This window comes from Nelumbo lutea, chromosome 3, assembly GCF_056320005.1.
Source record: "Nelumbo lutea isolate HS-2025 chromosome 3, American lotus-T2T, whole genome shotgun sequence".
Taxonomy (NCBI): domain Eukaryota; kingdom Viridiplantae; phylum Streptophyta; class Magnoliopsida; order Proteales; family Nelumbonaceae; genus Nelumbo; species Nelumbo lutea.
In genome coordinates this window covers 6,205,355-6,232,790 of record NC_142686.1, presented here as the reverse complement: position 1 = coordinate 6,232,790, position 27,436 = coordinate 6,205,355, and the positions used below count along the sequence as shown (strand labels likewise).

The 27,436-nt window shown below is 39.4% G+C and overlaps 3 protein-coding genes across 7 annotated transcripts; 1 reads left to right on the top strand and 2 right to left on the bottom strand.

Moving 5' to 3' along the window:
* The first annotated feature begins 211 nt into the window (after positions 1-211).
* LOC148862591 (two-component response regulator ORR26-like) lies at positions 212-6,125 on the top strand. Its single transcript, XM_088974189.1, has 5 exons — positions 212-515; positions 3,147-3,299; positions 3,417-3,806; positions 3,961-4,037; positions 4,838-6,125. The coding sequence occupies exons 1-5, from the start codon at positions 389-391 to the stop codon at positions 5,852-5,854; spliced, it is 1,764 nt and encodes a 587-aa protein (XP_088830315.1). The 5' UTR covers positions 212-388; the 3' UTR covers positions 5,855-6,125.
* On the bottom strand, positions 5,823-13,020 carry LOC148862590 (protein WVD2-like 7). 5 transcript variants are annotated; one of them, XM_088974192.1, is made up of 10 exons: positions 12,680-12,973; positions 11,468-12,052; positions 11,160-11,385; positions 11,017-11,051; positions 10,866-10,924; positions 10,637-10,711; positions 10,486-10,570; positions 10,327-10,380; positions 10,071-10,178; positions 8,921-9,411 (listed from the first exon to the last, which is right to left on the bottom strand). In XM_088974192.1, exons 1-10 carry the CDS (start codon positions 12,746-12,748, stop codon positions 9,196-9,198), a joined length of 1,512 nt encoding a protein of 503 aa, XP_088830318.1. In that variant the 5' UTR covers positions 12,749-12,973; the 3' UTR covers positions 8,921-9,195. The 5 variants fall into 5 exon arrangements, with proteins under 5 accessions (XP_088830320.1, XP_088830318.1, XP_088830319.1 ...); XM_088974193.1 differs by having other exon boundaries at positions 10,486-10,561; XM_088974194.1 differs by lacking the exon at positions 8,921-9,411 and adding an exon at positions 5,823-5,943 and having other exon boundaries at positions 11,017-11,385; positions 12,680-13,016.
* Positions 13,021-14,493: 1,473 nt separating this feature from the next.
* LOC148862589 (peptidyl serine alpha-galactosyltransferase-like) lies at positions 14,494-26,306 on the bottom strand. The gene is made up of 8 exons (XM_088981110.1): positions 25,291-26,306; positions 23,952-24,122; positions 23,030-23,273; positions 22,731-22,931; positions 20,627-21,099; positions 16,043-16,207; positions 15,655-15,898; positions 14,494-15,559 (listed from the first exon to the last, which is right to left on the bottom strand). The coding sequence occupies exons 1-8, from the start codon at positions 25,587-25,589 to the stop codon at positions 14,924-14,926; spliced, it is 2,433 nt and encodes an 810-aa protein (XP_088837236.1). The 5' UTR covers positions 25,590-26,306; the 3' UTR covers positions 14,494-14,923.
* Between the last annotated feature and the right edge of the window lie 1,130 nt (positions 26,307-27,436).

Genomic DNA, 27,436 nt, shown 5'->3' with positions numbered 1-27,436 from the left:
TCACTGTGGTGATCTCTGCATTCGAACATGCTTTAATCCATTTTTTAAAGATTCTTCTCTCCACTGCCAAAGTTAACTGATGAGCACTTAACAAGATTAAAAAATGTTCAGGAAGAAAGTTAAAATATACTAAATTGACCGTTAACCAGCCGGCTCCAATATTCGCCATTCCACTTCACTTATTTCACTCCTTCAAAGTGCAACTAGACACAAACAAATACTCATTTTTTTAAACACTCAACGTCATCCCTCCCTCCTCTCTCTCTCTCTCTCTCCCCGCCTAGTTCCTACATAATACACTGCAAGCAAAAGCAAAATCCCCTTTTTCTCTCTCTGACTGGTAGAATAACGAGCTTTGGGATCCATACACTATCAGTTTATCACGCCAATGGAAAGTGGTTTTGCTTCTCCTCGAGCTGATGCCTTTCCAGCCGGCCTTCGTGTTCTTGTTGTTGATGATGATCCAACTTGGCTCAAAATTCTCGAGAAGATGCTTAAAAAGTGTTCTTATGAAGGTAATCTACTACCAGAAGTTTCAGTTTTGCTTTTCTATGTTGTGTCGATTTCTGGAAGGTCTTGGCTAACTGATTGGTTGTACCGAATTTGATGCTTACAAAGTGTCTTTCTTTCTACTCTATAGCAGTTTTCATTCTTTAAGCTAAATATGAGAGCTTGGTATGAGCAAACTATGTGAATCTTTGTTACTAAGCGGTTGCTTTTGAGTTGGGATTTTTACAAGTTGTAGTAAGAGTAGAACTTCAAAAGCATCCATAGCTTCAGTGTTGAAGCTCTAGAACTTTTCTCTAGAACGCAAATCATTAACTGAAAAGACATGCAGCTTGAATTGAAGGAACTGTACATTCCGACATCTAGAAAATTTTTGTAACTGTTATATGGAGGATAAAAGGAAAAGAAAATCGTGTTCAGTTAAAATTTTATGGTTGGAAAGGATATGGGATTTCTTCACTTTGTCTGGTCGTGGCAATAGTTGTGATGTCAACATAATTTCTATGATTATGATATGGAGGAACTTAGTTGAGAAAAATCATGCTTAATTGGCTCTAAGCATATGAAACTGTTTTTATTTGCCTTTGTGCACTTCTGCTTTCAGTTGAGAATGTAACTGGATAAATTTCTTTCTAGTTCAGTGATCCTCGTGAAAATCCCAAAGTTTTTCCATGACCATTACATACCAAATATGTGGCATCATGTAGCATTTGACATCATAGAAATGGGAGAATTTGTAAACTGTAAATTTCCTAGGAATGTTATTATTACATTATTTTGCGTCATTACTCCTAGAAGCAGGAACACTGAGTTGACTAGAACCCGCCAATTTTCACAAATTGGAACTTCAAGACCCCTCTGTTCAGTTTGGCCATAGATTTATACATGGTGTATAAGAACAACTATTAGGCCAATTTGACTGTAGCTTGCCTTCCTCACCAAACCCTTGCTCCCAATACACCCGAAGCTCCCTCTCTCTGTGTCGGCCCCACAAAACGGAGAATGTGACAGATTTTGTGAATCTAGTGTCCTGCGAGGTGCGAGCCCCACCTGCAATTCCAGTCTAACTGCGAGTCCGGATAACTAGTGAACCTGGATGACCTGTGGGTCTGGACATCCTGCGAGTCCCACCTGACTGCGATTCCAGGAAGACCTGTGAATCCGGATGACTTGCAATTCCTGGATAGCCAGTGATTCCAGATGCACTGCAATTCCCATATGTCTGCAAGTCCATATGCAGCATTAGTGGCCTAATCCCTCTGCTTCAACCACAGACCATTATGAAATTTTTCCTTCAGAATTTTTCAACTTAATTGGGTCAGGTCATGGAGCAGGTTGAGACTGGAATTCAAGGCACCAACACAACAATCTGAAACTCGGGATCTTTTTCCTGTTTTACTGGGTACTTGCCACTTGGTTTTTTCTTTTCTTTCAATAACTTAGCAAATCTATTCTGTTTATTCCACTTTCCAAGCTCCATTTTTAAATCCACGTTTGGTGAAGTCAGAGTAGGCCTTCTCAATGGAAAAAGGATAGGACTATTCAATTCCCAGTTCCCAGTCAAACTATCATTGAGTTGGATTGCTGTCTGGGATAAGAAAAGTCACAAATTGGTGGCCAAAAAAAGGTTTCCCGAAAAGAAATTACTTAAATCTCGTGTTTTAAGGCAATGAAGAACATTGTTTTTTTGGGATGTGAGAGGTGTCACCGTGGGGCTGATGCACAATAAAAGGTCAAGGATTAAATCCAACCAACAATCAAGTCTCTGAAACCTAGGTTCTACAAAAGTGTCAATTCTTCATAAAGTTCTTTCTACATGAGTATAGCTAAGGAATGGTCTATGAAAGAATCATTCTCTCTATGGTTTCATATATGGCTCTGTATAATACTTATGATTTCAAGAATTGCATTTTTAAGCTTTCAACTTGCACTTGGACAGAGCACCCAATGCTGGTATAGTTATCAGCATCAAATTATAAATTGTCAGAAGTCACGTGGATCTTTTTAAATAAAAAATCTAGTTTTTGAGTAGCTAAAATTTTCTTGTCCCTTCCTTGTAATCTCTTATAATGAAATTCTAGGGGAGCCACTCGTTAAGATAGTGAACAAACAAGCAAAGTAGAACCCCTTTATCAAACTCTCAGCCAAAATTTTCATTTGTTCTTTTCAAGTATCATCATCACATGGCAGATGACAGATGGAGGACTCCACATAAGTGGTACTTTGGCATCAAGCGAACTGAGTGAATATTTTAAGGCAAGCATTACACGGATTTGGAAAGAAGATTAATGGTTCTGCTGGATGCGGTAGCTCAGTTCAAAAGTATCATCTTGGAGGCATTAATTGAAGGAAAAAAGCCTGTTGCTTTATGCCATGAAAAAATATAGGTTAATTGTCATAAGGTTGGTAAAATAGGGGTGGAAATATGATTCTTACAAGTGGATTCTGATAAATTTGCATCTGTTCCATTTGAGTGGTGCCATGCAAATCCTTTACAGTTTAATGCTGATGTGTAATGATATATGGCTATTGTATTTTGAACCAAAAATTGGATACAATCCTCATGATCTCCATGACAACATTAAGCATGCACACTTCCCATACATTTCTGAATTATTTGTTTCTTTTGCTTTCTGCAGTGACTACATGCTGTTTAGCAAGAGATGCGCTGGACATGCTTCGTGAAAGAAAAGATAGATTTGACATTGTAATTAGTGATGTTAATATGCCTGATATGGATGGTTTCAAGCTTCTTGAACATGTTGGACTTGAGATGGATCTGCCTGTCATCAGTTAGTTCTTTTCCATTAACTTCGATAGTTTGGCTTACAGGATAATTTTTTCCCATTTTTCATTTTGTCAAGTTAAACCTAAAGTTATGACTATACATATTCTGTGTTTCTGCACAGTGATGTCTGTTGATGGGGAAACAAGCAGGGTGATGAAAGGTGTTCAACATGGAGCATGTGATTATCTTCTTAAGCCTGTTCGAATGAAAGAACTTCGAAATATATGGCAGCATGTCTTCAGAAAGAAAATTCACGAGGTTAAAGAAATTGAGAACCATGAAATCCATGATGATGTTCAGATGATGCGAAGTGGATCAGAAGAATTTGATGATGGACACTTACCAAGTGGAGTTGATTTGGTTTCACCAAGGAAAAGGAAAGACGTGGAAAATAAAGAGCATGAAGACCAAGAACTTAGTGATCCTTCTGCTATGAAGAAGGCTAGGGTAGTTTGGTCTGTGGATCTCCATCAGAAATTTGTCAATGCTGTAAACCAGATAGGTTTTGATAGTAAGTTTTTCTAAGCTTCCTCTTAAAACCAATTGTCTGAGGAGTTTCAATCAAATTAACTCCAAAACTTATGATACTTTTGATATTGTTTACTATTTTCAGCTTTCATCCTGCTGCATATTGCAGATATATGATGTTTAATTTCTTTTGGCAGAAGTTGGCCCAAAGAAAATACTAGACTTGATGAAGGTTCCTTGGTTAACTAGAGAAAATGTTGCTAGCCACCTGCAGGTATATATTTTTCTATATATCATCTTCCAGTTATCAACTTGAAGGTGTCTTGGGCTCTGCTTTACACATTAAAGAGTAGTCTGTTAACAAAGCTCTCAAGCAAAGTTGTCATTCATTGCTCTAAATAAATTGATTTTTTTTTTCAATAGTTGAAATATCTCTGAACTCCTTTTGCTCTTTATATACCGTCTTCCTTGCTATTAAAATTACTAACTTCTCTACTGGAAAATTCTGTTGTCCATATTTTTCAAATCAAACATCAATTTCTTCTGCAACTTAATTTGAAATTATATGCTGATAATGTGATAATAGCTTATAGCTGCTTATGCTTTTCTGCACAGACTACGGAATTTCCTTTTGAGCCTCAAGATTGGAACTTACTAGGCATTAACTAGTTCTGATGTTTCCATGGCCATAACTTCATTTAGTTTAATATGGTAAACATAGGAACCAGAGACACCAGGGCTTCATTTGGTCATGCATTTAATGCTTACTTATTTTAGCTAATCAAATATTTAAGAAATCAAATTTCAGTATTAAATTTGTTAAATACAATAACTTTGGAGCATGCGACCACCTTAATGACAATAATAATTAAAGGTTAAATAAAATTACCTCCTTTATTTTTTTTTTCCTTTTGGGTCTTGCATAATATATTTATATTCTTCCTTTTTGCATCAGAAGCATAAAAGTTATGGGTCATCTGAAAAAATTTTGGAAAATGTCAAATGAAATTTTGCATACCTAATATTGGATATGCTATGGGAAATCTGACTCTGAGAAACTTGTATGATATGCAGAAATATCGTCTATATTTGAGTAGGTTACAAAAACAAAATGAATCAAAAGCTCCCTTTTGTGGGACAAAGCAATCGGATTTCACTCCCAAAGATACTCCTGGGAGCTTTGGCATTCAGAATTCAATCAAGATGCACCAAAATAATGCAGCCAACAGCAGCTATGGATACTGTGGCAACAAAATTCTTCTCCAAAATGTGGGCTCAGAAATCCATGAAAATGACCTGAAGGGTATCATTTCCTTCTTGCCAATAACAGAACCCAGAAAAGCTTTGGCTGGTGATGTTTCAAATACTCAGAAGTCGAGTAACGGTTTTCGAGTGGGCTTGTCTCATTCTTTTGGGTCACTGGGGCCAGATGTCAATTATCCAACCATCCAATCACCCAATTGTTGGAATACAGATATTCCCGTAATACAGTTTGCACAAAAAGCAAAGCAAGAAAAGGAGCCATATATTTTGTTGGAGGATAACTACATGCATCTACCACCATCAGGTCCACAGAATCAGATCCAAGCTGATAGACTACAATCCTCTCCACCCATTAATTCCAGAGCTTCTGTCACAGAAAAAGGTAAAGTCATTGCCACTGAAATCAAGCCTTTGTGTACTGAATATGGAAGCAACCATGTTGGAGATATTTCCCGAAGAGGACAAGGAATTAACTTGTTTTCTGCTTTTGGATACATGCCCACTGCTACTGGTTCGTCACCTATGAGAAATCAAAGCTTTGACCAGATTTACATAAACAACTGGAACTCTCTCCAACCAAGCATAATCCCAGAAGGTGGGTCATTTTTGTCATCTTCTCATGAGGACTTGGAACCATGTTCACTTCAAGGAGGATATGGTTATACCGAGACTGTTGGCTTCAACAATGAGGAGATTTTGGCCTATGAACATTTAGATCTCACTGCTGACCCTCCGAGCCACCTGTATGATGGATTGAGGTTCAATTGTGATTATCCATGTGATTCAATGGAATATCCTTTAATAGACCGAGGTCTGTTCATTGCATGAGGCCACTCCACTGAAGTCTGCTCTTGCTAGAGGTTAGCAAAGGATCTTGTTCCAGATAACCGGTCCCCCGAGCAAAATGCTTGCTTGCCCTGGGTTTATTAGGATTTGTAATATCCCACATTTGGACATGGATGTCAAAACTTGTACAGTAGATCAAAGCAGTATAATGTGTACTTGTGATAAACAGTTAATCTATGCTGCTTCAACTGCAAATTTTTCAAAATGGTTCCATCAAAAAATAAATAAATACTGCAAATTTTCAAAATGAGAACATCATATATTTTGATAATGTTCATATCAACTCCAAACAGGCACATGTGCACTGTTATGGGCCCGGGCGTAGGATCTCGTCACGGGTCGGTCCACGGGGAGAACCTCTAGCTTCCCCTTGCCCCTCCCTTTGCGTGCAGACCCTATCGTGGCGACCTAAGGGGTGATTTGTCCAAGAGATCACCCTAACTCTCCTCAACTCTTCTCTTGGCTGAAATTCTTAGATGCCTTTATTCAATAATAGTGGCTCCTTAAATAGGAGATTATAAGAGTCCTGCTCTTAGGGAGATTCCTTGCTGAATAGGGAGACCTCCAACTCTATCTTGATAAGATAAGACTGATAAGATAAGATAAGTCTCTCTTAATCCTAATCTAATAAGATAATCTAATCTAATCTACTAACTTAATAAGATAAGAATAACAAGATAGTCTAATCTAATCTGCTGAATGGATAAGACTGTGGTTGCCGAATTGGATAGGATGAGAACACCGGATCATTGCCGCTAATGTTCCCAATACGCGTCCACATCATTACTCCCCTCTTGGACTACGAGCTTGTCCTCAAGCTCGAATTCAGGATGGGTGTCGGGAAACACCGTCAAAGGAATCCCGGATAGGTGGAATGACTTTGCCCTCCTGGATCGGATTCCAATGAAGAGGGTTCATCCTCATCTTCCTCTTGTTTCACCAGGAGGCAGAAAAGTCTCTTGCACTTGTGCCCTACTAAGTAGAGTTCATCGCAATTAAAACATTGTCCCCTTGCCCTGCGTTCCGCCATCTTAGCCTTGGACAAGTGCTTAATAGGGGGTGCAACGACGTTGCTCCCTATACTGGATGCTGATCTGGAATTGTTGCTCATCGGTGGCTTCCGTTCTTGGCTGGCTGCTGAATATGGAGCCATTCCGAGTGGTTCCGGGGATGCCCATGCTGATGGAGGCCGTCCCATACTGAAGGTTCCGCGACTAAGTTGTAGTTTGCGTTCGAAGGCGCGAGCTATATTCATGGCTGTAACCAGGTTGGAGGGATTCTGCATTTCCACGTCCACCCGCAAGGGTTCTACTAACCCAGCGGTGAACATGTCTACCTGCTGGTCCGGTCGCACTGAAGATGCCCTCGCGAGGAGGGTCTGGAACTGGCGCTGATATTTTGCCACCATGCCGGTTTGTTTAAGGTTAATTAGCTCACCTAAGGGGTTGCTTGTCAGTGGGGGCCCAAATCTAAGAAGGCAGTAGAACTTGAATTGGGTCCAACTGAGCCTAGGTTCTTCTTGTTCTAATCGATAGAACCAGAGTTGCGCTTCCTCTGTTAAGTGAAAGGCGGCTAGGCTTACCTTATCTCGGTCTCCGTTCGTTGATTTCGAAAAAATTGCTTGCACTGATACAGCTAGTCCAAGGGATCTTCGTTGCCGTTATACGACTGGAATTCTAACCCATTGTACTTGGGGATGACTGCGGCCCCCTGGTTGTCGAACTGCTGTTCGCTGAAAGACTCCGGCAGATTTGGTCGGCGGCCGCTAGTGGCTGTCACCCCTTTTGTGTTCCTCTCTTTACTAGAAAGGAATAACTCCATCAGACTTGTAGCTCCCTGACTTCGTCCTTGATTTCCCGTACTTCCGAGCTAGTCTCCATGAGCCGGTGCTCGAGTTCGTGGACCCTGGACGGCAACTACTCCAGATCACCCATGACGCCTTGCTCTGATACCAAAATGTTATGGGTCCAAGGGGTGATCTGGGTGACCTAAGGGGTGATTTGTCCAAGAGATCACCCTAACTCTCCTCAACTCTTCTCTTGGCTGAAATTCTTGGATGCCTTTATTCAATAATAGTGGCTCCTTAAATAGGAGATTACAAGAGTCCTGCTCTTAGGGAGACTCCTTGCTGAATAGGGAGACCTCCAACTCTATCTTGATAAGATAAGACCGATAAGATAAGATAAGTCTCTCTTAATCCTAATCTAATAAGATAAGATAAGATAATCGCTCTTAATCCTAATCTAATAAGATAAGTCTCTCTTAATCCTAATCTAATCTACTAACTTAATAAGATAAGAATAACAAGATAGTCTAATCTAATCTGCTGAATGGATAAGACTGTTGTTGCCGAATTGGATAGGATGAGAACACTGGATCATTGCTGCTGTTGTTCCCGATACGCGTCCACATCATGCACATACATCTATATCTATATTATATAGAGGAAAGAGGAGGCAAGAGTCCTCTCACCTTAATGCTCATGAGAACCCCCCTCCTCTCACTTAGCAGACATGTGGTTATTTATATTTTAAATTAAATTATTAAAAATATAAGTCACAGTTAAAACCCTCTTAGGTCTTAATTGTTTCTGAAAAAACATACCATTACTCTTTCTTTACTAAAATTATTCTGTTCTTACTTGCAAGTAATCGTATAACCAGTAACCACATAGAAGAAATCATGTTAAATTTCAAATCTTTACAAGGAGTTGGAAATTGCATACTGTTCAGTCAAAGCCTGTAGGGAGGTCTCATTCCTCTCTCTCTCTCTCTCTCTTTCTCTCTCTCCTTTTTTTAAATACTCTGGACAGTTAAACAGGGGATTACAGGTAGAAAAGAAAATATTATATTTCAACCCCACATAAATTACTGCTTTAAATAGTTGTGCTCTTGATGATTTTGTTCTAGGCTCAGTGGAGTTGCTTCCCAAATCCCAAATTACAGGTGCAGGTTGGCTGGGAACCAACTAGTATTATCTATTATTTTAATGACCAAAAGAATACATTTTTATCTGATTCAAAAAAGAAACAAACAAATTATATAGGCATTAACCCAAATACACGATGATATTCATTATCTTGGAAACACCGTGTAGCTATTTTGTACATATGTTCTATGATTGCCTAAATATAATACATTCCATTAGGAAATGAAGGAAAGAAGGATCTGATGCAAAACTTCACTTCTGTTCAATGGAGAAAGAAACCTCCAACATAGATTGCAAATTTCCCATTGATAACCTCACATGAGAATCCTCACTATCAGCTCTTCAATAGCACTGTTCAGGTAAAAAATAATCAATGCATGAAGCTCTCCTATTGTTCAATGCTGGATATTTGGAGAAGAATTCTCCTGGGCATTCTTGTCATGTAACAAAGTTACAGAACAAACTTGGCCTCTGATGTTCTTTACCATAACATGCTTGCAGTTATTGTTCTTGACAGGAGGCCTTGGAAGAAGCAGAAAGCTTGCATCCTGGACCGTATCATAGCTTGGATTCCTTCCAAGTTTGGGTGATCGAGGATGTGTTAGTGGAATCTGTAAGAGATAATAGATATGCATTAAAATGACAACAATTCTTGATTGGCTTTAAGCAGAGCTCAAGGCTCAAAGTTTTGACACATATGGTACCATATCATATGATATGTATCAAGTTTTCAGGGTCACCAAAATGTTACATGTTGATAGTTAGAGCATTTTAACAGGTACATTAATAAATGTCCTAATATATCTATCTGTGAATAAATCTTAATGAAGAAAAAAAGTGTATCCAGAGTATACTTTGAACCATGGCAGAGCTCAAACAGTAAGAGCATTGTAAGAAATGAAACTTTCCTAGAGGATTAGGTAATTTAAAGCTCAAGTAGGAAACATCTATGAACCCCTGCCAAAGAGGAGACAACAACACACGTGCAGATATAACAAGAGAGAGAGAGAGAGAGAGAGAGAGAGAGTACACACACCTTTGGGAGAAAAGAGAAAGCACATTTACCAACAGAGTTAGTAATAAAGCACAACTAAGAGAATGAACTTCATGATTTGTGGGGACTAACATCTATCTTTGAAAATACTAGAAAACCTACCTCCTCTTCAAGTATCAACAGTAGTTCAATTTCCAAATGTAGTTAAGTCAATGTGACCATCAATTAACAAGAACCAGGAAGTGTGATGTAAGCTAACATGATAGAAAAGGCTACCTTCTTAATCTGATTCTTTGGTAGTTCTGTCTCACAAAAATCTGGCATTGGTTTGGCTTTGAAGCTGAGGCTCTGACGTAATCTTTTGAGTTCAGTTTTGGCCTTTTCCTGTAAAACAAAAAGAACTTGGTCAAGGTGCTCAGTTTTTCACTGAGTTGCAGGTACAAAATGAAATTGATATATTTAAAAAGAAGAGAGACAGCATTGATTTGAAACTTTGTATCAAGGCTATAATAAATCTTGGCAAGGAAAAAACCTTGGATTGCTGCATCTTTTGCCCCTCATTGGTATTGAGTTTCTCCTCCAACTTCTGAATGTATTGGAAAAATCAAATGATTATACAGAAAGAACAATGAATAACAGATTAACTGGCATAAACATAGCACATTCAGTGTAATAATTAAGGAATCCTTGCCTCCTTTCTTTTTGCGGATCTTTCATCACTCCTGAGACTAAAAGGAGAAAATACAGTTGGGGATCGTGTTCTGATCCTGGAGCAACTGTCAAGTAAATTTCAGTTTAGACGAACAAGAACCATGTAAGAGTGAAGCAAGCAAACATCTTACTCTACAGAAAGGGACTGTGTAAGAGAATTAGCTTTTCTGCTTCCAGATACACCATGATCAAGTGTCAGTCTAATCCTGTAAACCAGTACAGTCATAATTGATGTTAAAGCAAAAAAAGTTTCATATAACTGATGTTAAAGCAAGAAAAAGTTTCATCTTGTAGTGCAGTTGGTACAGATTAGGGAATTATGCATATCTGGAGGCATAATTATGGAATTGGGTGAAATACCTTTTATTTTCCAATTGAGGGGTTAGTGAAGGAATTTGTGGTGACCCGTTTGCAGATGCCTGTGGTTTGAAATGAAGCTAATTAGCATGCATGGCAACTTTGGATTCTGAAGAATATACGAAGGCATTGAAGGCGAATTTGGAGTACACACCCTATCTGAAGTACAAACAGTTGACTGGTATTTAGCTGTTTTAGATAAATTTCCCGTCAGTCTTGAATCCCCTATCCCTTGGCAAACTGGAGAGGATTTGTTAGTTCCACAAGCACAAGATAGAGTGAAATTGATTGACATACAAAGTGATTTTGGAGTTGATCGCTTCTTATCCATCAAGTCTCTTGCAGACTTCTTGCTTTTTGGAGTGGCACTATTTTCTTTTCTTGTAAGCACCGGGGTTGTGAATTTTACAGGGGAAGATGGAGCCTTAGATGCTCTACTGTAAAGTGATGGTTTTGAGGAAGAAAAACTAGATTTTGTCTTGGTTTCTGAAGGCAAAGTCTCCTGATTAGCAGAAATAATCTCCTGGAACATATACAAGCAATGAGTGGTTGCAATTAGATCGTGCTGTGAAAAACAAAAACTAGAGAAGTAAAACAATACTTACCTTTACAGGTGATTTCTCCATTTGGATGCTTCCAGAAGGCTCCATCTTAGCAACTTCATTCAGCTTGCCAGCATCTCCAAGCTGGTTTGGTGAAGCAAGAAGCATGTGATTCTCCTCAACAACCTGGTCTTCTATCACTTTATCTGCAATTTCTACCTTAGCAGCTTCCAGTTCATCTTTTTCAACAATACGGTTATATCCATTCAGATCCAAGGTGGAACTTGCCTCACCTTTTTGGGCCTCAGCTACTTGTGTCTCATCAATTCTGACATGGCTGTTAGACCCTTCCAACTTGACATCCAGGGAAACACTTTGTTGAGCTCCATCCTCAATTTTTGGTTGGGGAGCATTATTAGCTGCAACATTTGTTTGGTCAAGCAAGGGGACTGCCTTCTTTGTGGCAGTTCTCTTGTAATAGGCTTCAAAATATACTTTCATCTGAGCCACTGAACCAGGTCTCGTGTATTTCTCAGACTCTTCTAAGTACCTGTTGTGAGAGAACGATGACCATTTCTCCCAGTCTAAGGACTCTGACATGAACCTTCCAAAGGAGATTGATTCTCCAAGAGAATGTACGGGGTTCCCCTGTAACACAACATTTCACTGATTACACGGCTAAATATCCATCGCCAACTGCAAATAAAATCAATCTCGAAAAACATATATTTACCTACAAATCAATAACAGAATCACAGAATAAAGTCGCAACGATCACAGGAAGTTCTGCCTAAGGAATAAAAATAAGAAATAGTCGTGTATTTGAAATTAAAAAACATCAAGTAACCGTTTGCAACTAAAAAAAGGCTGCAAATCACAGACCAGACATGGAGAACCCGTAGTAAGCTGCATTGGGAGGAAATAACTTACGAAGAACAAATGCATTAGATACCCATCAGAGAAAAACTACAGCTAAAACAGCACATGCAGGAGAGAAGGCATAATTAACCATTCCGTATTTCATGAAATTGCAGAATTTCCATGAATCAGGTAAATCCCTCAGCAGAACCTTGCAGTTAAATTAAGGGCCATGTATTTTTTTTTCTTCTCCATCAAAAGAAGAAAAAGAATGCTTGATTGATGGTGTCAGAAGTTAAATTAAGGGTCATGTCTAAAATGGCATGCATCTCGTTGGCCAACCAACCATGAGGAACCATTAACAGGAACTTGAGAATGAGAGAAGTTAATGGGCGCTTTTTTTTTTCTAGTCGTTACCTCTTTGGCTTCATTGGTGGTGTCAGAAGCATGAGAGAAAGATTGCATGAGACAAGCTGATTCCCCCATGACTTAATGAAAAACCACAGTCCTGTTTGAACTCCTCCTCTGATTTCCTCTACTCTTGCTCTTTCCGTATAAGTAGCTAAACTGAAGAACATTCACTTCAAAATTTGAATTACAAGCCTTTGGGTTCGGGAAAAGGAAATCGAGAGAGGGTAGTGCAGGAAAAAGGGAAGCTTTTTCGGCGGCGTTTTTTTTTCCTTGCTGTTAAATTAAATGTTCTTATATTTCGGATATTTCAGGTTCCCTCTCTCATCTATTTCTGAAAAAGCTTTTCTTAATTGTTACAGCGAAAAAAATTAATAAAGTTCTAAAGTTTTGATGGCCCCACGTTGCAGCCGTACATCGGGAATATCATTCGAATTTATTTATATGTTTTCAATTACGGGAGAACCGGAGATGTTCCCTGTGGACGGCTAAAAGTTCTGTAAGGTGGGGTATGAAACCGTTCTGTGTGAGGAGGAAATCCAGATTCATAATCAGGGAACTAACAAGTAACAACGTGCATCCAGCATCCTACGTTGGATTGGAGCATGCTGGCCGACCCGGCTTGAGGCCCAGATTACAGCCAGACCCAAGGCCCAGCTTAAGGAATCTATTATCGGCCTTGGCCCAAAAAGTAAGTCCAATGCTCAGTTTCGGTTAGGTTAGGATTGGCCGTTGGCCCGAGACCTAGCTCAAGATATATATATATATATATAAGATTCTTTGGCGTCATCCGTGCTTGGAGTTGGTTGTTAGCTGTGTCAAGAACGATTCATAGCAAGCGAGAGATGGCCATAGAGGTTACACCCCCACGATTCCTAGCAAGCTCTGTCGAGAACGATTTCTTCAAAAACCGTTGATTTTGGTCAGCAAACCACTGACCCAACTGTTTAACCGTTTGAACCATTTTGACCGTTTTTATTTTATTTTATATATTTTTTATTTTTTTGTCTGAACAGGCCAACTGTTCAATTCGGACAGTCAGACCATTCAACCGGTTAACCAGACCCTGACCGGTTCGATCTCCGAGTTGGTTTTAAAAACCATGATTCCGAAAGCCCTCCCAAACGGTACTATAAAAAGTCGGTTTGCCAAGTGATTACAATAAGGTCTCTCATGGATGACTTTCAAACACTTGATCGATTGAATACGTGGCTAATTCAATGGCCATTGGGTCCCCTTCCCCTATTTGATAGATGGTCTGAATCGATTGCATGATTCGGGACCCACCACTGAATCCAACCTAAGATGATGCCAAATCAAAAATATCAGGATGGTCAACCATTTTATTTATATGATCTTTATCTTTTCTTTGGAGCTTTAGGGCCTTAAGATACATATATTGTCTTCAACCAATGTGGAGTTCGGGGCTCTGTAGGTGAATTCTTCTCGTGGATGAATGGTGAATCCTCAGAGAGAGGTACCTCCTTAGCCAGTTGGCACAATCCATGAATGAGCACAGAGCGAGCGCCTTAGCTTGCTTCCGGTTTCTGGACCTTGCGACTTGGAGGCCCTGCTGTGGTCCGACACCTTGGTTCACCAAGCAACCAAACATACACAAGAATTCCTACTTGTGAGAATGGAAAAAGCAAAGGGACATACCGAGACTTTAGACCTAAATGTGTTTGGCATCTGAACCTTGAAAGTGTTATCATTGGTTATTATAATAGTGTGCTGCCAAAGGAGCAGTAGAAACAGATAATTAGCAAACAGTGAAAACTAAAACAATTTTAAGTAGCTAAGAGGGTATTCCAAGTTTCCAACCATTGAGAATAAAATTAAGATTATATATTTTGTTCTAGAAGAGGCTATGGAATCTGTGAACATGTCTGGTACATGACTAGATTTAGATATCAGGTCACTTGGATTTGACATTGTACACTCAAAATTGGGGTTGAGCTTAAACTTAAGTGGGAAGTCAAATTTCGTGAAGAAATATTGATGGAGCCCATACCCATAACTTTATGCGGAAACAAGAAAAAAACATTCACCATTATACACACCTGTCTTCACCATAGAGATGGAGAGGTTCTACTCAAAGATGTCCTTGTTCTTTTCCTCAACCGTGTTCCCTTCCTTTTCATGAAAGGATGAGATTCCTATAGACTGCTTCCTGTTGTTACATTAGATTTTTTCATTTTGTCATTTTTCTTGACGGATCATGATTTTGATATTCCAGCACTAGATAGATGCCTATCATGTTGCACCCAAGAATCCGGAATAAGACATTCTTCTCTTGTTTCTATAAACTTTATATCTTGTTCCCTCACCTTTTCTGCCAGATAGCACTAGTGACATGACCACTACGAAGCCCAAGATAGAGAAGGCCCATAGACCAACTATCCAAACCCTTAAAGACATAAACATCTGTTCATTTGCAGCAGGTAGAGATGATGCTTTTGAAGAAGTTATTGGATGTATCCTACTTCTTACTTCTTTTGATATCTCAAGAAACTTGCCAACTTTCCTAAGCATAGGTTTTTTTGAGGTCTCCCAGTCTGAGGTGGTTTCTGTAGTGAGGTTGTGGCAATTCCTCCTCTTGTGATGCAAATTAAGAGCTTCATTTAGTGTCCTTGCACATTCAATGCTCAATTGATCCTGCTTTAGAATGTTTTCATCAGTTGAGTCGAGTGTTGCAGCATCAGGTGGATCTGGAAATTGAGCCCAGCATGTATTCACCAAGTCAGTGTTCCTCCAGTTGGCCTTATCAAAGCTCCAATTACCCACACTAAATTCTAGCCCGTAATGGAACACTCTATAGTTCACACCAGGTTGAGGAACATAACCTGGATAAATCAAGATCTCATTGTTTATGATATGCCTGAGTTTCAACTGCATAAAAGACAGCATTCAAGTAAGCTTTGAAGACTAGAATCAGATGTAAATTCTGGAGGCAGACAAGCAGCAATCGTACTGTAAAAACATACCTGTGCAGCACCAAATGAATAACCGTACATCTCACTAATCCATCCAGATTCATAAATATCCCCAGTGATTTCTTTTGCATAATGCTCTTTGTCAGCTCGGACCTCCTCAGTTTTGTGCAGCCAAAGTAGAGCAAACTTGCGTAGATCATCTATGTGCATGATGATTACACCACCAACCTTGTCACAAGCATCGGGATGACTGGTATGGAGTTTGGCAAGCACATTGTCACATCCAATAAGGTAGCTAGGATGCATAAAGACAATACAACAGCAACTGTTACTCATACGAAGATGTTCATATATAATTGCGAATACCAAGATCAAAACAAAAAGCACATGAACATAAATATATGCAGACTAGAATGCATATATATCATTCATCTCTTACTCATATGGGGTTGAAACTGGGCGACCACGTGCTGCTTTGAACTCCCATGGGGTAATTGGGCCTCTTAGTATCATGTCCGCATCCAGAATAACTATGAATTCTGCATCTATGTCTGCATGATTAAGCCAATGAAGCACTGCTGCAGGCTTGTTGATTGCAGGGTACCTAATATGGCACAAATACAAACAAGGTTTATGTCCCTCATTTATCTATTTATATTTTTGAAAGAAGGTAAGGTAAATTTATTAAAAGAAGCAGAGAATACAGAGGGGCTCCAGAAATGGAGCAACATTACAGAGAGCAAGGCCCCAAAACTAAATTACATTTCAAACAAATTTCTAGACCTCAGCTGTGCTCCAATATAGTCTGGAGTCAGCTGCAGTCCAAATTTAATTTTTATCATAAATGGGGACTGAAATCATGACCTCACGGTTGAAGCAGGAAGCATTGCGCCAGTGAGCTACGAACTTACAACTTTACAAAAAATAGAAACCTACAAACCAGATTGGCATTTTTTTCAGTTCAAAAGGCAAAGGATTACTAGCTATTACCAAAAGAAAAAGGCCATTAACCCTGCCATCTGGGGTCCGAGGCAGGGTGGACTTTATAGGGACCTAATCTCAGGCATTTTTAGCACAAAGTGGCTGCTCTGAGACTCAATTGTGCATTCTCACAATAATCAGCCGAAGATATTTTTTTGATAAATGAGAGTAATTTTATTAAATCAAATAACAGAAATGCAATCAGTCTAGGAGGAGGCACGAGATGTTACCCCCCCCCCTAGGACTGAACCATATACACCAAAACTGCCCAAGCCTGAGACACAATTACAAAGTAGCCCAAAATAGATCTCCCCTTGACACCCCCTGCTTGGCATTTTTAGCACAAAGTGGCTGCTCTGAGACTCAATTGTGCATTCTCACAATAATCAGCCCAAGATTTTTTTTTTTGATAAATGAGAGTAATTTTATTAAATCAAATAACAGAAATGCAATCAGTCTAGGAGGAGGCACGAGATGTTACACCCCCCCCCCCCTAGGACTGAACCATATACACCAAAACTGCCCAAGCCTGAGACACAATTACAAAGTAGCCCAAAATAGATCTCCCCTTGACACCCCCTGCTTGGCCATCAGCCATTGCATTTGCTGATCTTCTAACCCACTGAAACCTGACAGTCATATTCCTTGTCATCCATTTAACTTTCTTTAACAGATCCCTGTAGCCCAAACAAGCTGTTTCTGGGCTAATTAGCCAGCCTACTACCACCTTAGAATCCCCTTCTACTAGCAGATTTGTCACTCCACTTTGACTAGCCATCTGTATACCTTGTACCACTGCTAGTAACTCTGCCCTCATTGAATCACCTTCACCCACTGGTCCTGAAAATAGAGACAACCTATTGCTGTCTTTGTCTCTCAGAATCCCACCAATTCCCGTTGGCCCTGGGTTACCTTGGCAGCTTCCATCAAAATTCAATTTTACCACACCATCCGGTGGGGGAATCCATTCAGCTTGTGATTTGATCTTGGTGGAACTGTAGCAGCCACTGCAGCCCAATTTCTCCTTAAGTCATCAAAGGAGTAATCTGCCAACATGTGTGAAGATTTTAACCATGAAATAGTCCTTGTCAATATGCATTCCTTGATTTCAGAAAGACTTCTTTTATGTTCTTGAAATATTCTAGCATTTCTCTCCTCCCATACAGTCCACAACGTAGCAGCTCTGATACATTTCCACATTAGCTTCCCTCTTTTTTGTCCATCTCCCAAAAGCAGCAGGAGTGAACAGCAACTTTGCTAGAGAGCAAATTCCACCTGCACCCAAATAATGAAACAACCAAGTTCCAAATATTGGTAGCAAAGGAGCATGATATCAGCAAATGGTTACAGTTCTCACCCATCACTTTACACAAAAAGCGCCAATTAGGGGACAAACACATAAAAGGTTTCTTCTTTTGCAAGTTTCCCGCAGTATTGATCTTACCATAATAGGCTTCCCAACAGAACACTGCTATTTTGGGGGGAATTGGTCTTGACCATACCTCTTTAACGGGGAAGACTTGAGAGGAGGGATTGGAGCAAAGGGCTTTAAAGAAAGAAGCACGAGTGAATGAGCCAACCGGGGTTAGGGACCAGACTCTTGTATCCGGGTTAGCCCAAGATTTTACCATTAGACTAATCAAACCCTCATCTGTTATTACCATTGAGTGATCATTTACAACTTTAGAGCACTACTGGGTAGGTGGGACACATGGATAGGCTCTGACAACATCTGATGGTAAAAGAAGAGTAGAAAGGTGCTGAAATAAAGATCTGTAAAAGAAAAGAATATTTCTTGAAGAAGAAGAGAAGAAATGAGAAAAGGAAGAGAAGACATTTGAGAGAGAAAAGAGAGCAATAATGCTGGTCACCCTCTACACTATTATTTATAGTCTAAAATAATAAAGAGTACAAAGACCAATATGCCCTTATAGGGCAACTAACACATAAAACAATTAAAATAACTACTCAAAAAGGACCCAACAAGAGTGTTGTGGTCCCTACTTTCTATCTAAACAATAAATAATAAAAAACTACCACTATAGACTACACAATTTGTCTAAAACCTCAACACTCCCCCTCAAGTTGGGAGTAAATGTCACACATTCCCAATTTGCATAGATTGCATTCAAACTTGTTCTTTGCAACCCCTTTGGTGAAGATATCAATCAATTGTAGTTCAAAGGAGACATAAGGCAAGTAGACTTCTCCAATTGTCACACTTTCTCTTATGAAGTGCCTAACAACCTCAATGTGTTTAATCCTGTCATACCGAATTGGATTGTGGGCAATATTGATTGCAGATTGGTTGTCACAATATAACATCATGGGCTTCTCGGCTTTTATTCCAATCTCACTCAGTAGAGATCTCACCCAAAGTAGTTCTGAAACACCATGAGCAATAGATCTATATTCAGCCTTTGCACTTGATTTAGCCACAACTGAATGTTTTTTACTCTTAAATGAGATCAAGTTTCCTCCCACAAAGGTGCATACCCCTGATGTAGATCTCCTGTCATCTAAGCAACCTGCCCAATCTGCATTTGTATAGACTCCAGCTTTAAATTTTCATGATCTAAGAAAATAATCCCTCTGCTAGGGTGCTTCTTCAGGCATGCAAGTATCATCTCAATGGCTTCCCAGTGCTGAACCCGAGGTGCATGCATATACTAACTTACAACATTAATAGCATAGGAGATGTCTAGACATGTCATACATAAATATAGTAGCCAGTTTACCATCCTCTGATATCTTCCTACATCCTTAACCAACCCACCATCCAAAGCATTAATTCTATGATTTGGATCAATAGGAGTATCAGCTGGTTTAGTTCCTAGCTTCCCAGTCTCCTATAGTAAATCCAACACATACTTCCTCTGAGAGATGAAAATCCCATACTTGGACCTTGCAACCTCAATCCCCAGAAAGTATTTCAGTTCACCTAGATCCTTGATCTCAAACTATTGTTGTAGTGACTTCTTGAGTGCATCAATCTCCTTCAGATCATTTCCTATAACTATATCATCTACATATACAATCAATACTGACAAGAGTGTCTCACTCCTTTTTACAAAGAGAGCATGATCAGATTGAGTTTGTGTGTACCCAAAACGGATAAGTGCTCCTATGAACCTATCAAACCATGCCCTAAGTGGCTATTTCAAACCATAATAACTGCTCAAAAAAGACCCAACAAGAGTGTTGTGGTCCCCACTTCCTATCTTAACAATAAATAATAAAAAACTAACATTATAGACTACACAATTTGTCTAAAACCTCAACAAGAAGAAATTGAAAATTCTAGCAACAGTATATTTGGGGACAATGTATAAGAGGTTTAGAGTTATACCAATGCTACCATGCACATTAGCATATACAAATTACAAAGGGTTCAAATACCAATTAGATGTCTGACATACAGAGATGTTTCCAAAAAACAAAATAGAAAGGAAAAAAGAAAAATAATTGAGCAATAGGAGCATTCAACAACATAAATCTAGAGTTTGGGGAGGGCCAGTAATTTGCTTTAAACTAGGTGATAACACAATTTAAGGCTATGTTTGGTTTCATAGAAAATAAAAGAAAAGCGAAAAGTTGAGCAAAAGTTCTTAAGGAATTTCACAAAATTACTTAAGAACTTACCCTCAATTTTTGTTTCTTTCTTGTTTTCTATCAAACCAAACATAGCCTAAGAAAAAAAAGTTCAATGAAAATCACAGCATTTCTTAGTAATAGTTTAGATGGCCAATTAGTGAGAACTTGGAGTTCTGCTACCACCAGAAGAATTCCATTAAGATAACAGTAGAGAAGGTCAAAGACTTCCATTTCCAACTTTTCTTTCTTGTTTTTAACCACCATACCCAATGCCTGTTGACTTCCATGCATCCCCACTCATTCATTCAAATAGTGGTCCACGTAATAAAACATGCTTTCTGATTCTTAACATATTGCAAGTAGGAAGAGATGCTCATTTATAACTGTTTCCAATGAATGCTTTACAAATTAAAAAAAAAAACAAATAAAATGTGGAAAATTGGGTTACCAGTCTCCTGTTAATGGATGACGGCTCATAGATGGAACATAATGTGTAGGAGCCAAGTCGTGGCCTTTATATTGCTTCAAGTCCTCCTCTGTACAGCTAAGAAGTCGCGTGAGATTTCCAGGCTGACCACTCAAATGGAAACTATGGACAAGCCCTACAGTCTGCCAGTCAAAATAAGAGGAACATTCAGTGGAGAAAATGGTATGGATTTTTGGATGCATAGTTTCTGATTCACTAGAATACTGTTCTGCTTCAGCTTTGTCATTTTGTGTACTGTCATGAATTAAATACTTGGGCTTTGTTAGTTCAGCAAAAGTCTTGCTCTTCAGAAAGCTCAAATATTTTGACCACTTTGTCTTAGGGCACCCACTTGATGCATGGTGTAACAGAAGGCCCTCATTCAATGTGTTCATACATTCTATGCTTAGAAATAGGCCTCGCCTTTTGTTCGGATCAGCTTCCAATGCTAGCACCTGCAAAGAGGAAAAGAAAGAAAACTCAATTTGATCTCTTCCACCAACTTGGTTCAATAGTTCATAACAAGGGAAAGATTGAGGAGGATGTTGCCCATAGAATTAGAGCAAGATGAACAAAAAATTCTATAAAACAGTTGTTTGGCCAGCAATGTTGTATAGAGCAGAATGTTGAGCAGTGATAGACATCTTGGCTGGTCAAAAGGGCAGCTAACAGTATGACTATCATCTTGGCTAAACAAGGGGTTGAAATCAACTGTTTTGGGCTAAATTGTAATTTTTGTTTGTGGAGATAAGCCATTTTATATATATATATATATATATATATATATATATATATATAAAAGAGTGGTAGAAATGGGAATGTTGAGATGGATGAATGGAAAAACTAGAAAGAACAGTATTATAAATTAAGCCATTTGAAGGGACCTACGAGTGGCTCCAACTGGGGATTAAATGAGAGAAAGTAGACTAAGATGGTTTGGTTACATGCAGAGAAGAACATTTAGAGCACCCATAAGAAGTGATCTATTACAAGTTGAAAGGGCTAGAAGAGTGTTATGGACGCCTTCCTCGGGAAGACGTACCATCGCCACCGGCAGCAACAGGCACCTGACCCACTGCCAGCAGCAGCAGTGATTCAGTGATGCTCATCCTACCCAGTTCGGCAACAGCAGCCTTATCTAGATTAGATTAGCTCATCTTATTGTTCTTATATCTTATCTTATCTTGTTAGTAGCTTATTAGATTATGTTCTTATCTCTTATCTTATCTTGTTAGTAGCTTATCAGATTAGGATTAGCTTATCTTATCCTTAGCAAGATAAAACTGGAAGTCTCCCTATTCAGCAAGGAGACTCCCTTTGATTAGGACTCTTGTAATCTCCTATTTAAGGAGACCCCATTATTGAATGAGATATCGAATATTCAGTTGAAGAAGCGAGTTAGGAGAGTTGGTGATCTCTTGAACAAATCACCAGAGGCACCAAGATAGGTTCATCAAGAGCAAGAAGGAACAAGGGAAAACAGGAGGTTTTCCCCGTGGACCGACCCGTGACGAGGTCCTATTCCCAGGCCCTCAACAAAGAGCTAGGGACAGACCAAAAAGGACATGGGTTGAAGTAGTAAAACATGATTTAAGCAGCCATAATTTGACAATAGATATGGTACTGAACAGAATGGAATGGTGAAAAGGGATTCATGTAGCTGACCCCATATAGTTGGGACAAAGCTTACATGATAAAGATGATGATTTGACGATTTGATGAAATTGCCACATGATTTTTTGTATTTAGAATGAATAAATCAGACTATACACTAAGGCTTTGTTTGGTTTGAAGGAAAAAGTAGGGAAAGGAAAGGAAAGGTAGGGCAACCTTTACAAATCTTGTATGGATTTCCCTACCTTTTCCTTCAAAACAAACATAGCCTAAAAGAAATCAGAGAGTTTGGGTGTGAAAATGCGAAAATGTGAACCTATATGAAGAATGTCAAATTATGCACTCTTTTACCATTTTACTACATTTAATTGTTATGATATAGATCAATGCAAAAGTTTGGACAATGGACTCCTGATATAATTTCTGAATTAGAGCATTTATAATCTTCATGGTGTTTTTTCCTTGCACGCACCTCTCTTGGATAAGGAGGCTCGGGGAAGAGCCGACCACAGTCATAAACGATGCCATTCTCATGGTGGTCTAATTTACTGAAAGACCAATTTCCAACCTCAAATGGCAAGCCATAGTGCATAAGAATAGGCTCAAAACCCTCTCTTGGGATGTAACCTGGGTAGATCATCAAGTTGTCATTAATTTTGTGCTGAAGCCCCACCTGATAAAGCAATCCCAAAGGCAAAATAAGCATATAAACAATTACTTAGTATTTCAAAACCATAATTCTAAAAATGGAAGAACATGAGATCCACTCACTTCTGCAGCACCAAATGAGTAGCCATACATCTCACTGATCCACCCCTGGCCATAAATATCACCAGTTATGTTGGTTGCCCAATGGGCCCTGTCCTCGCGTACTTCTTCCGTCTTTGAGAGCCACATAGGTGCCAAGGCCCTAAGGTCATCAATATGCATGGCCAGAAGCCCACCAACCTTGTCACAAAGTTCTGGGTGCTTTGTGTGCAATTGGGCAAGAATATTATCACATCCAACCAAATACCTGAATTAAACAATTTCTTTATGAAATAATATTATATATTGACAATTTGAAACTCTACAAGTGGCTTTAAAAGAAAGTGTAGTAAAAACTAAGAGCAAGATACATCTACAGTTGCTAGAAAGGAGGTTCTGTGGCAAATTTTGATTCACAAAGATAGGAAAAGTAGGTCTATGACCACATTCCAAGGCTGTTACATGAAATAGTTCAATTGGTAACGAGACAATGGAAACAATAAGTTGACAGTAAGTCTTCCAGGTGGGTCTACCCCCGGTTGTAGTTCTATATACTTTTAGCAGAGTTCCATAACCATAACATCTTTCTACCAGCTATCAGAAAAGAGACGATTTTGTCTTTCACAAGAAAATAAAGGGAGCCCAGAGCACGAAGATCCTGCCAATGTGGGGTCTGGAGAGGGACAGATGTACACAGCCTTACCCCTGTATATACATAGAGAGGCTGTTTCCAAGATGTGGACGCTGGTCACCCAGGTCAAAAGAGAAACTTGTAGATGTAGATGTAAAGGGTATAAGTCCATTCTGATAACCAAGAATATTTTAGGTTGGAAGATGAGGATTGAACCTATTATCTTACAGCTGCAAATGATAACCAAAAAGTTATTCAAAGAAGAATAGTCAATTGTAAAACATTAATAACTTGAACAAAGGAATTCTTAAATACCCATAATATGCAGCAACAGGCTTTCCTTTCTCAGCACCAAGTTCCCAAGGTATAATTGGGCCACGGATGATCATATCTGCATCTAAAATTACAACCCAATCCGCATTCTGTGCATCTTTACTATGTTTAAGCCAGTGAACAATTCCCGCTGGCTTGTTGATTGCAGGATACCTACCAAAGAAAAAAGGATTAACTACTTTTGTTTTTCTATCTTCTTTTTGGAAATAAAAAGAGATTTAGTCTAAAATTCTATTGAAGGAAAATATTAACTAGAAGCACAAGAGAGATCTCCACTGAAAAGAAGTGCAGCAAGAAAAATCATGGTTAATGACTCTTGTTCAACATATGAATGCATACATAGATTGCAAGTAAAAGAGAAGAAAAGAAAATAAAATGGCATAACCCTAATTTGTAAGATGATATTAAAAAGTCAAGCAAAACTATCATCAACGTCAGTGAACTCCGCCAAGTAAATCTCAATGAGAGGAGAATTGCAACAATGCAGACCAACACAAACCCATTATAAGTGAAAAATATAAATGAGCATGGAAGAAGAGAGAGGAAAAAACATTTGCACACATTAACTGAAAGAAAATAAACTCTAAAAGGAAAAGAAACAGAAGAACAGCAACTTAGCCCAAAGTGTGAAGAAAAAGTGTAGGACAACTGTCAATTGTTACGAACCTGATGCTATGGATCCATTCATTTTCTTTGCTGAAGATGGTACGGGGTCTAAGTTGATTTCTTGTTTTGATTAAGATAAATTTTTATGGAATTTAAGTAATGATATGCACTTTTTTTCTTGTGGAGAATAGTTGTGGTTAATTGGCAAGAGGTATCTCCCCTCTTAATGTTTCACCATGTGAGGACAAAGCTTTGACAAAATAAGTTTCACAAGCTTTAGTAGGTGTGTTTTTCATGGGCAGTTTACTTCCTGCCAGACAACCTGCACTACCATGTATTCCTTCAAGCCTTGCAGGTAGTTATCTAAGTGCTATTTAATTGGAAATTCTGTTTTTAGTTAATTTAGTCCGGCACAGAGTGATGATAAAACATCCATATATAAACCAAGGATGAAGGAAGAATCAACAGGCAGGAAAAACAAAAGCCAATGCGACTCCACCAAATCAAACTTCAATATGCAATCCCCCTCGTGATAAAAATAGGTTAATATGACAATGGTGACATGCAATGAAAGCAACCCAACAAGCACAGCAAGGTAGATGATCCAATCCAACAACCAAAACCCATTATTATGAATCTAACGAATTGAAAGACCAAATCTAATTAAACACTAGCGCAATAGAACCAGATAGAGAAAAGGAAATTCATCAGATACCAGTCTCCAGTTTTTGGGTGTCGGCTCATGGAAGGCACCTCAAAAGTAGGAGCAAGGTCCATGCCTTTATACCGCTTCTTCTCCTCCTCCGTACAACTGAGGAGCCTCGTTATGGGGCCGGGTTGGCGGGCCTTCTTGAAGCTGTGAACGAGACCCACCGTCTGCCAGTCGAAGTAGTTCTGGCATTCGACCGAAAACAAGGTGTGGATCCTCCATGGCGCCTCCTGAGATGCTTCAAGACCCAGAACACCGTTACTTAAAAAGCCCACCAACAGCGCCAAAAGTAGAAATATCGCCATTAGAACCCGTAAGGTGGCGACCCTAAACGTGTCTTTGGGTGCAGAGATCTGAATTTCATGTTATAGGGGGAAAAGTCAAACTGAGAAGGAGTTGGTAGGGGAGAGAGATGAAACAAACGAAGGTTCTCCTTGGGTGAAAAATGTCAACTGAAATTTTTCATGACCAATTTTTTAAGGGGATGAGAAGGTGGAGACGAGAACAGCGCATTGAGTAATTTCTGATTGTCAAATTTGCGTTGAGGCTTTCTCTGCCTCTGAAAGTGTAAAATGTAATGATGTCATGGTAAAACCTCGATAGTATTTTACTTCGACGAACTATACTCGATTTTCCATTTTTTTATTTAATATTCTTCCCTCCAAGTTTTTAATAGGAACTCCGCCTCCGGTCGGTTGCCTACCTCCATGGCTGATGGCTCCCTCCTTTTTCACGCCTGGGATCAAAATTAGGCATGGTGACATCGTAGCCGTTCAATCATTTGGCTTTCTTGTGGATCATTCAGATTCAGCTTCTTTCAAAACAAGTCAAACGGATGGGTTCGTGGTCGGGTCCCACTCCAGACCTAGGTTCCGAATTCCATTCCCGCCGGCGCCGGTCCCCACAGCCACGGGGACTACCTACCGCGACGACGGATCGGCGAAGACACGACGGAAGTGGAACAGGCGAACAGCTCAGCAGCTTTCCTTCGTTACTTCGTTTGAGCCCGGGCCCCGGTAACATGGCCCGATAACTGGGCCTGGAAAATAGCTTTCAGCCTTTAGGCCCAATGAGGCAGCGGTCTGGGATCCAGCGGGCCGTTTTGGGTGCATAATCAATGCCATGGTGTAAATCGACTTGTATTGGATCATGTTTTGTGATTATAGTGGTGGGCCTGATATGGTAATTAAAGGGAATGAATCGGTTAGGGCCAGGCCCTAGGGAAACTTGGGCCGGGTTAGTTCGAATCCAACCCAAAAAACTAGAATTGGGTCGAGGTCTTGACCAACCCAACCCAAACCATGCTTATGTATATGCATATCTATCTGTCTATCTATCTATAGATACATGCGTCATGTATGTATATTGTATGTGAAGAGTTCCAAGTTTACAATTTTTTCTAAAACATTATAATTATTGTCTTTTAACATAATAATGTTGTTGAATTAAAATGAACCCTTAGATTCTAAAAAATAAGTACATTTGACAAAAAGTAGAGAAATTGAGTCAACCCAAGCCCAGCCCAACCGAAGTTTTAGGGTTGGGGTTCATCAACTTGTGTTGGGTTAGGATTGATATCAAATCGACCTAACCCGGCCTGGCTTTCATAAGTTAGGGTGGGGATTCAATCCCTAATCTCCAGAAACACATTACACATCTGATGTCCTTGCCAAAGTGTTGACACCTTCCCAATTCGGCAATTCCCTCCATTGTAAAAATTCTGCACACACCGTGAAAGCATGAAAATCCCGTCATACATTGGGAAGATCTCCCCATAAATTAAACATTAATGTATGGGATATGGGAGATATTCTCAATATCCGGCTGGATGCTACATGAACAGAATTTTTGTTTGCAGGAGGTATAGGCTCGTTGAGATGCGATTTAGGTTGCATTTGGCATTCCTTGTTTTAAGGACTTACCTCCTATTTACAGTCAAAAGGAGATAAATCCTTAAAATAAGGAATGCCAAATGCAGCCTTAGATTCTTTATGAAGCATACATATCCTTACAGGCATGCATGTATTTCAGTGTTTGATTTTCCTTTCCGCCACAAAAGTTGTTGGGGAAAGAGAGCAAACCAATGGCTACACCTTATTCTTTTTGACAGAACACAGAAGCATCAAAGTCAGTGTTGGTCATGGGTTCTCGC

Coding starts and splice junctions, on each gene's coding strand:
- LOC148862591 (XM_088974189.1), top strand. CDS start 389: ATGGAAAGTGGTTTTGCTTCTCCTCGAGCTGATGCCTTTCCAGCCGGC. Junction 3,300..3,416: donor GATGGATCTGCCTGTCATCA/GTTAGTTCTTTT, acceptor GTTTCTGCACAG/TGATGTCTGTTGATGGGGAA. Junction 3,807..3,960: donor AAACCAGATAGGTTTTGATA/GTAAGTTTTTCT, acceptor TTCTTTTGGCAG/AAGTTGGCCCAAAGAAAATA.
- LOC148862590 (XM_088974190.1), bottom strand. CDS start 12,748: ATGGGGGAATCAGCTTGTCTCATGCAATCTTTCTCTCATGCTTCTGAC. Junction 10,925..11,016: donor CTGTTTGTACTTCAGATAGG/GTGTGTACTCCA, acceptor TTCAAACCACAG/GCATCTGCAAACGGGTCACC. Junction 10,179..10,326: donor AAAAGATGCAGCAATCCAAG/GTTTTTTCCTTG, acceptor TTTGTTTTACAG/GAAAAGGCCAAAACTGAACT.
- LOC148862589 (XM_088981110.1), bottom strand. CDS start 25,589: ATGGCGATATTTCTACTTTTGGCGCTGTTGGTGGGCTTTTTAAGTAAC. Junction 24,123..25,290: donor CACCCAAAAACTGGAGACTG/GTATCTGATGAA, acceptor TTTCTTTGGTAG/GTATCCTGCAATCAACAAGC. Junction 16,208..20,626: donor CATCCATTAACAGGAGACTG/GTAACCCAATTT, acceptor GTGCCATATTAG/GTACCCTGCAATCAACAAGC.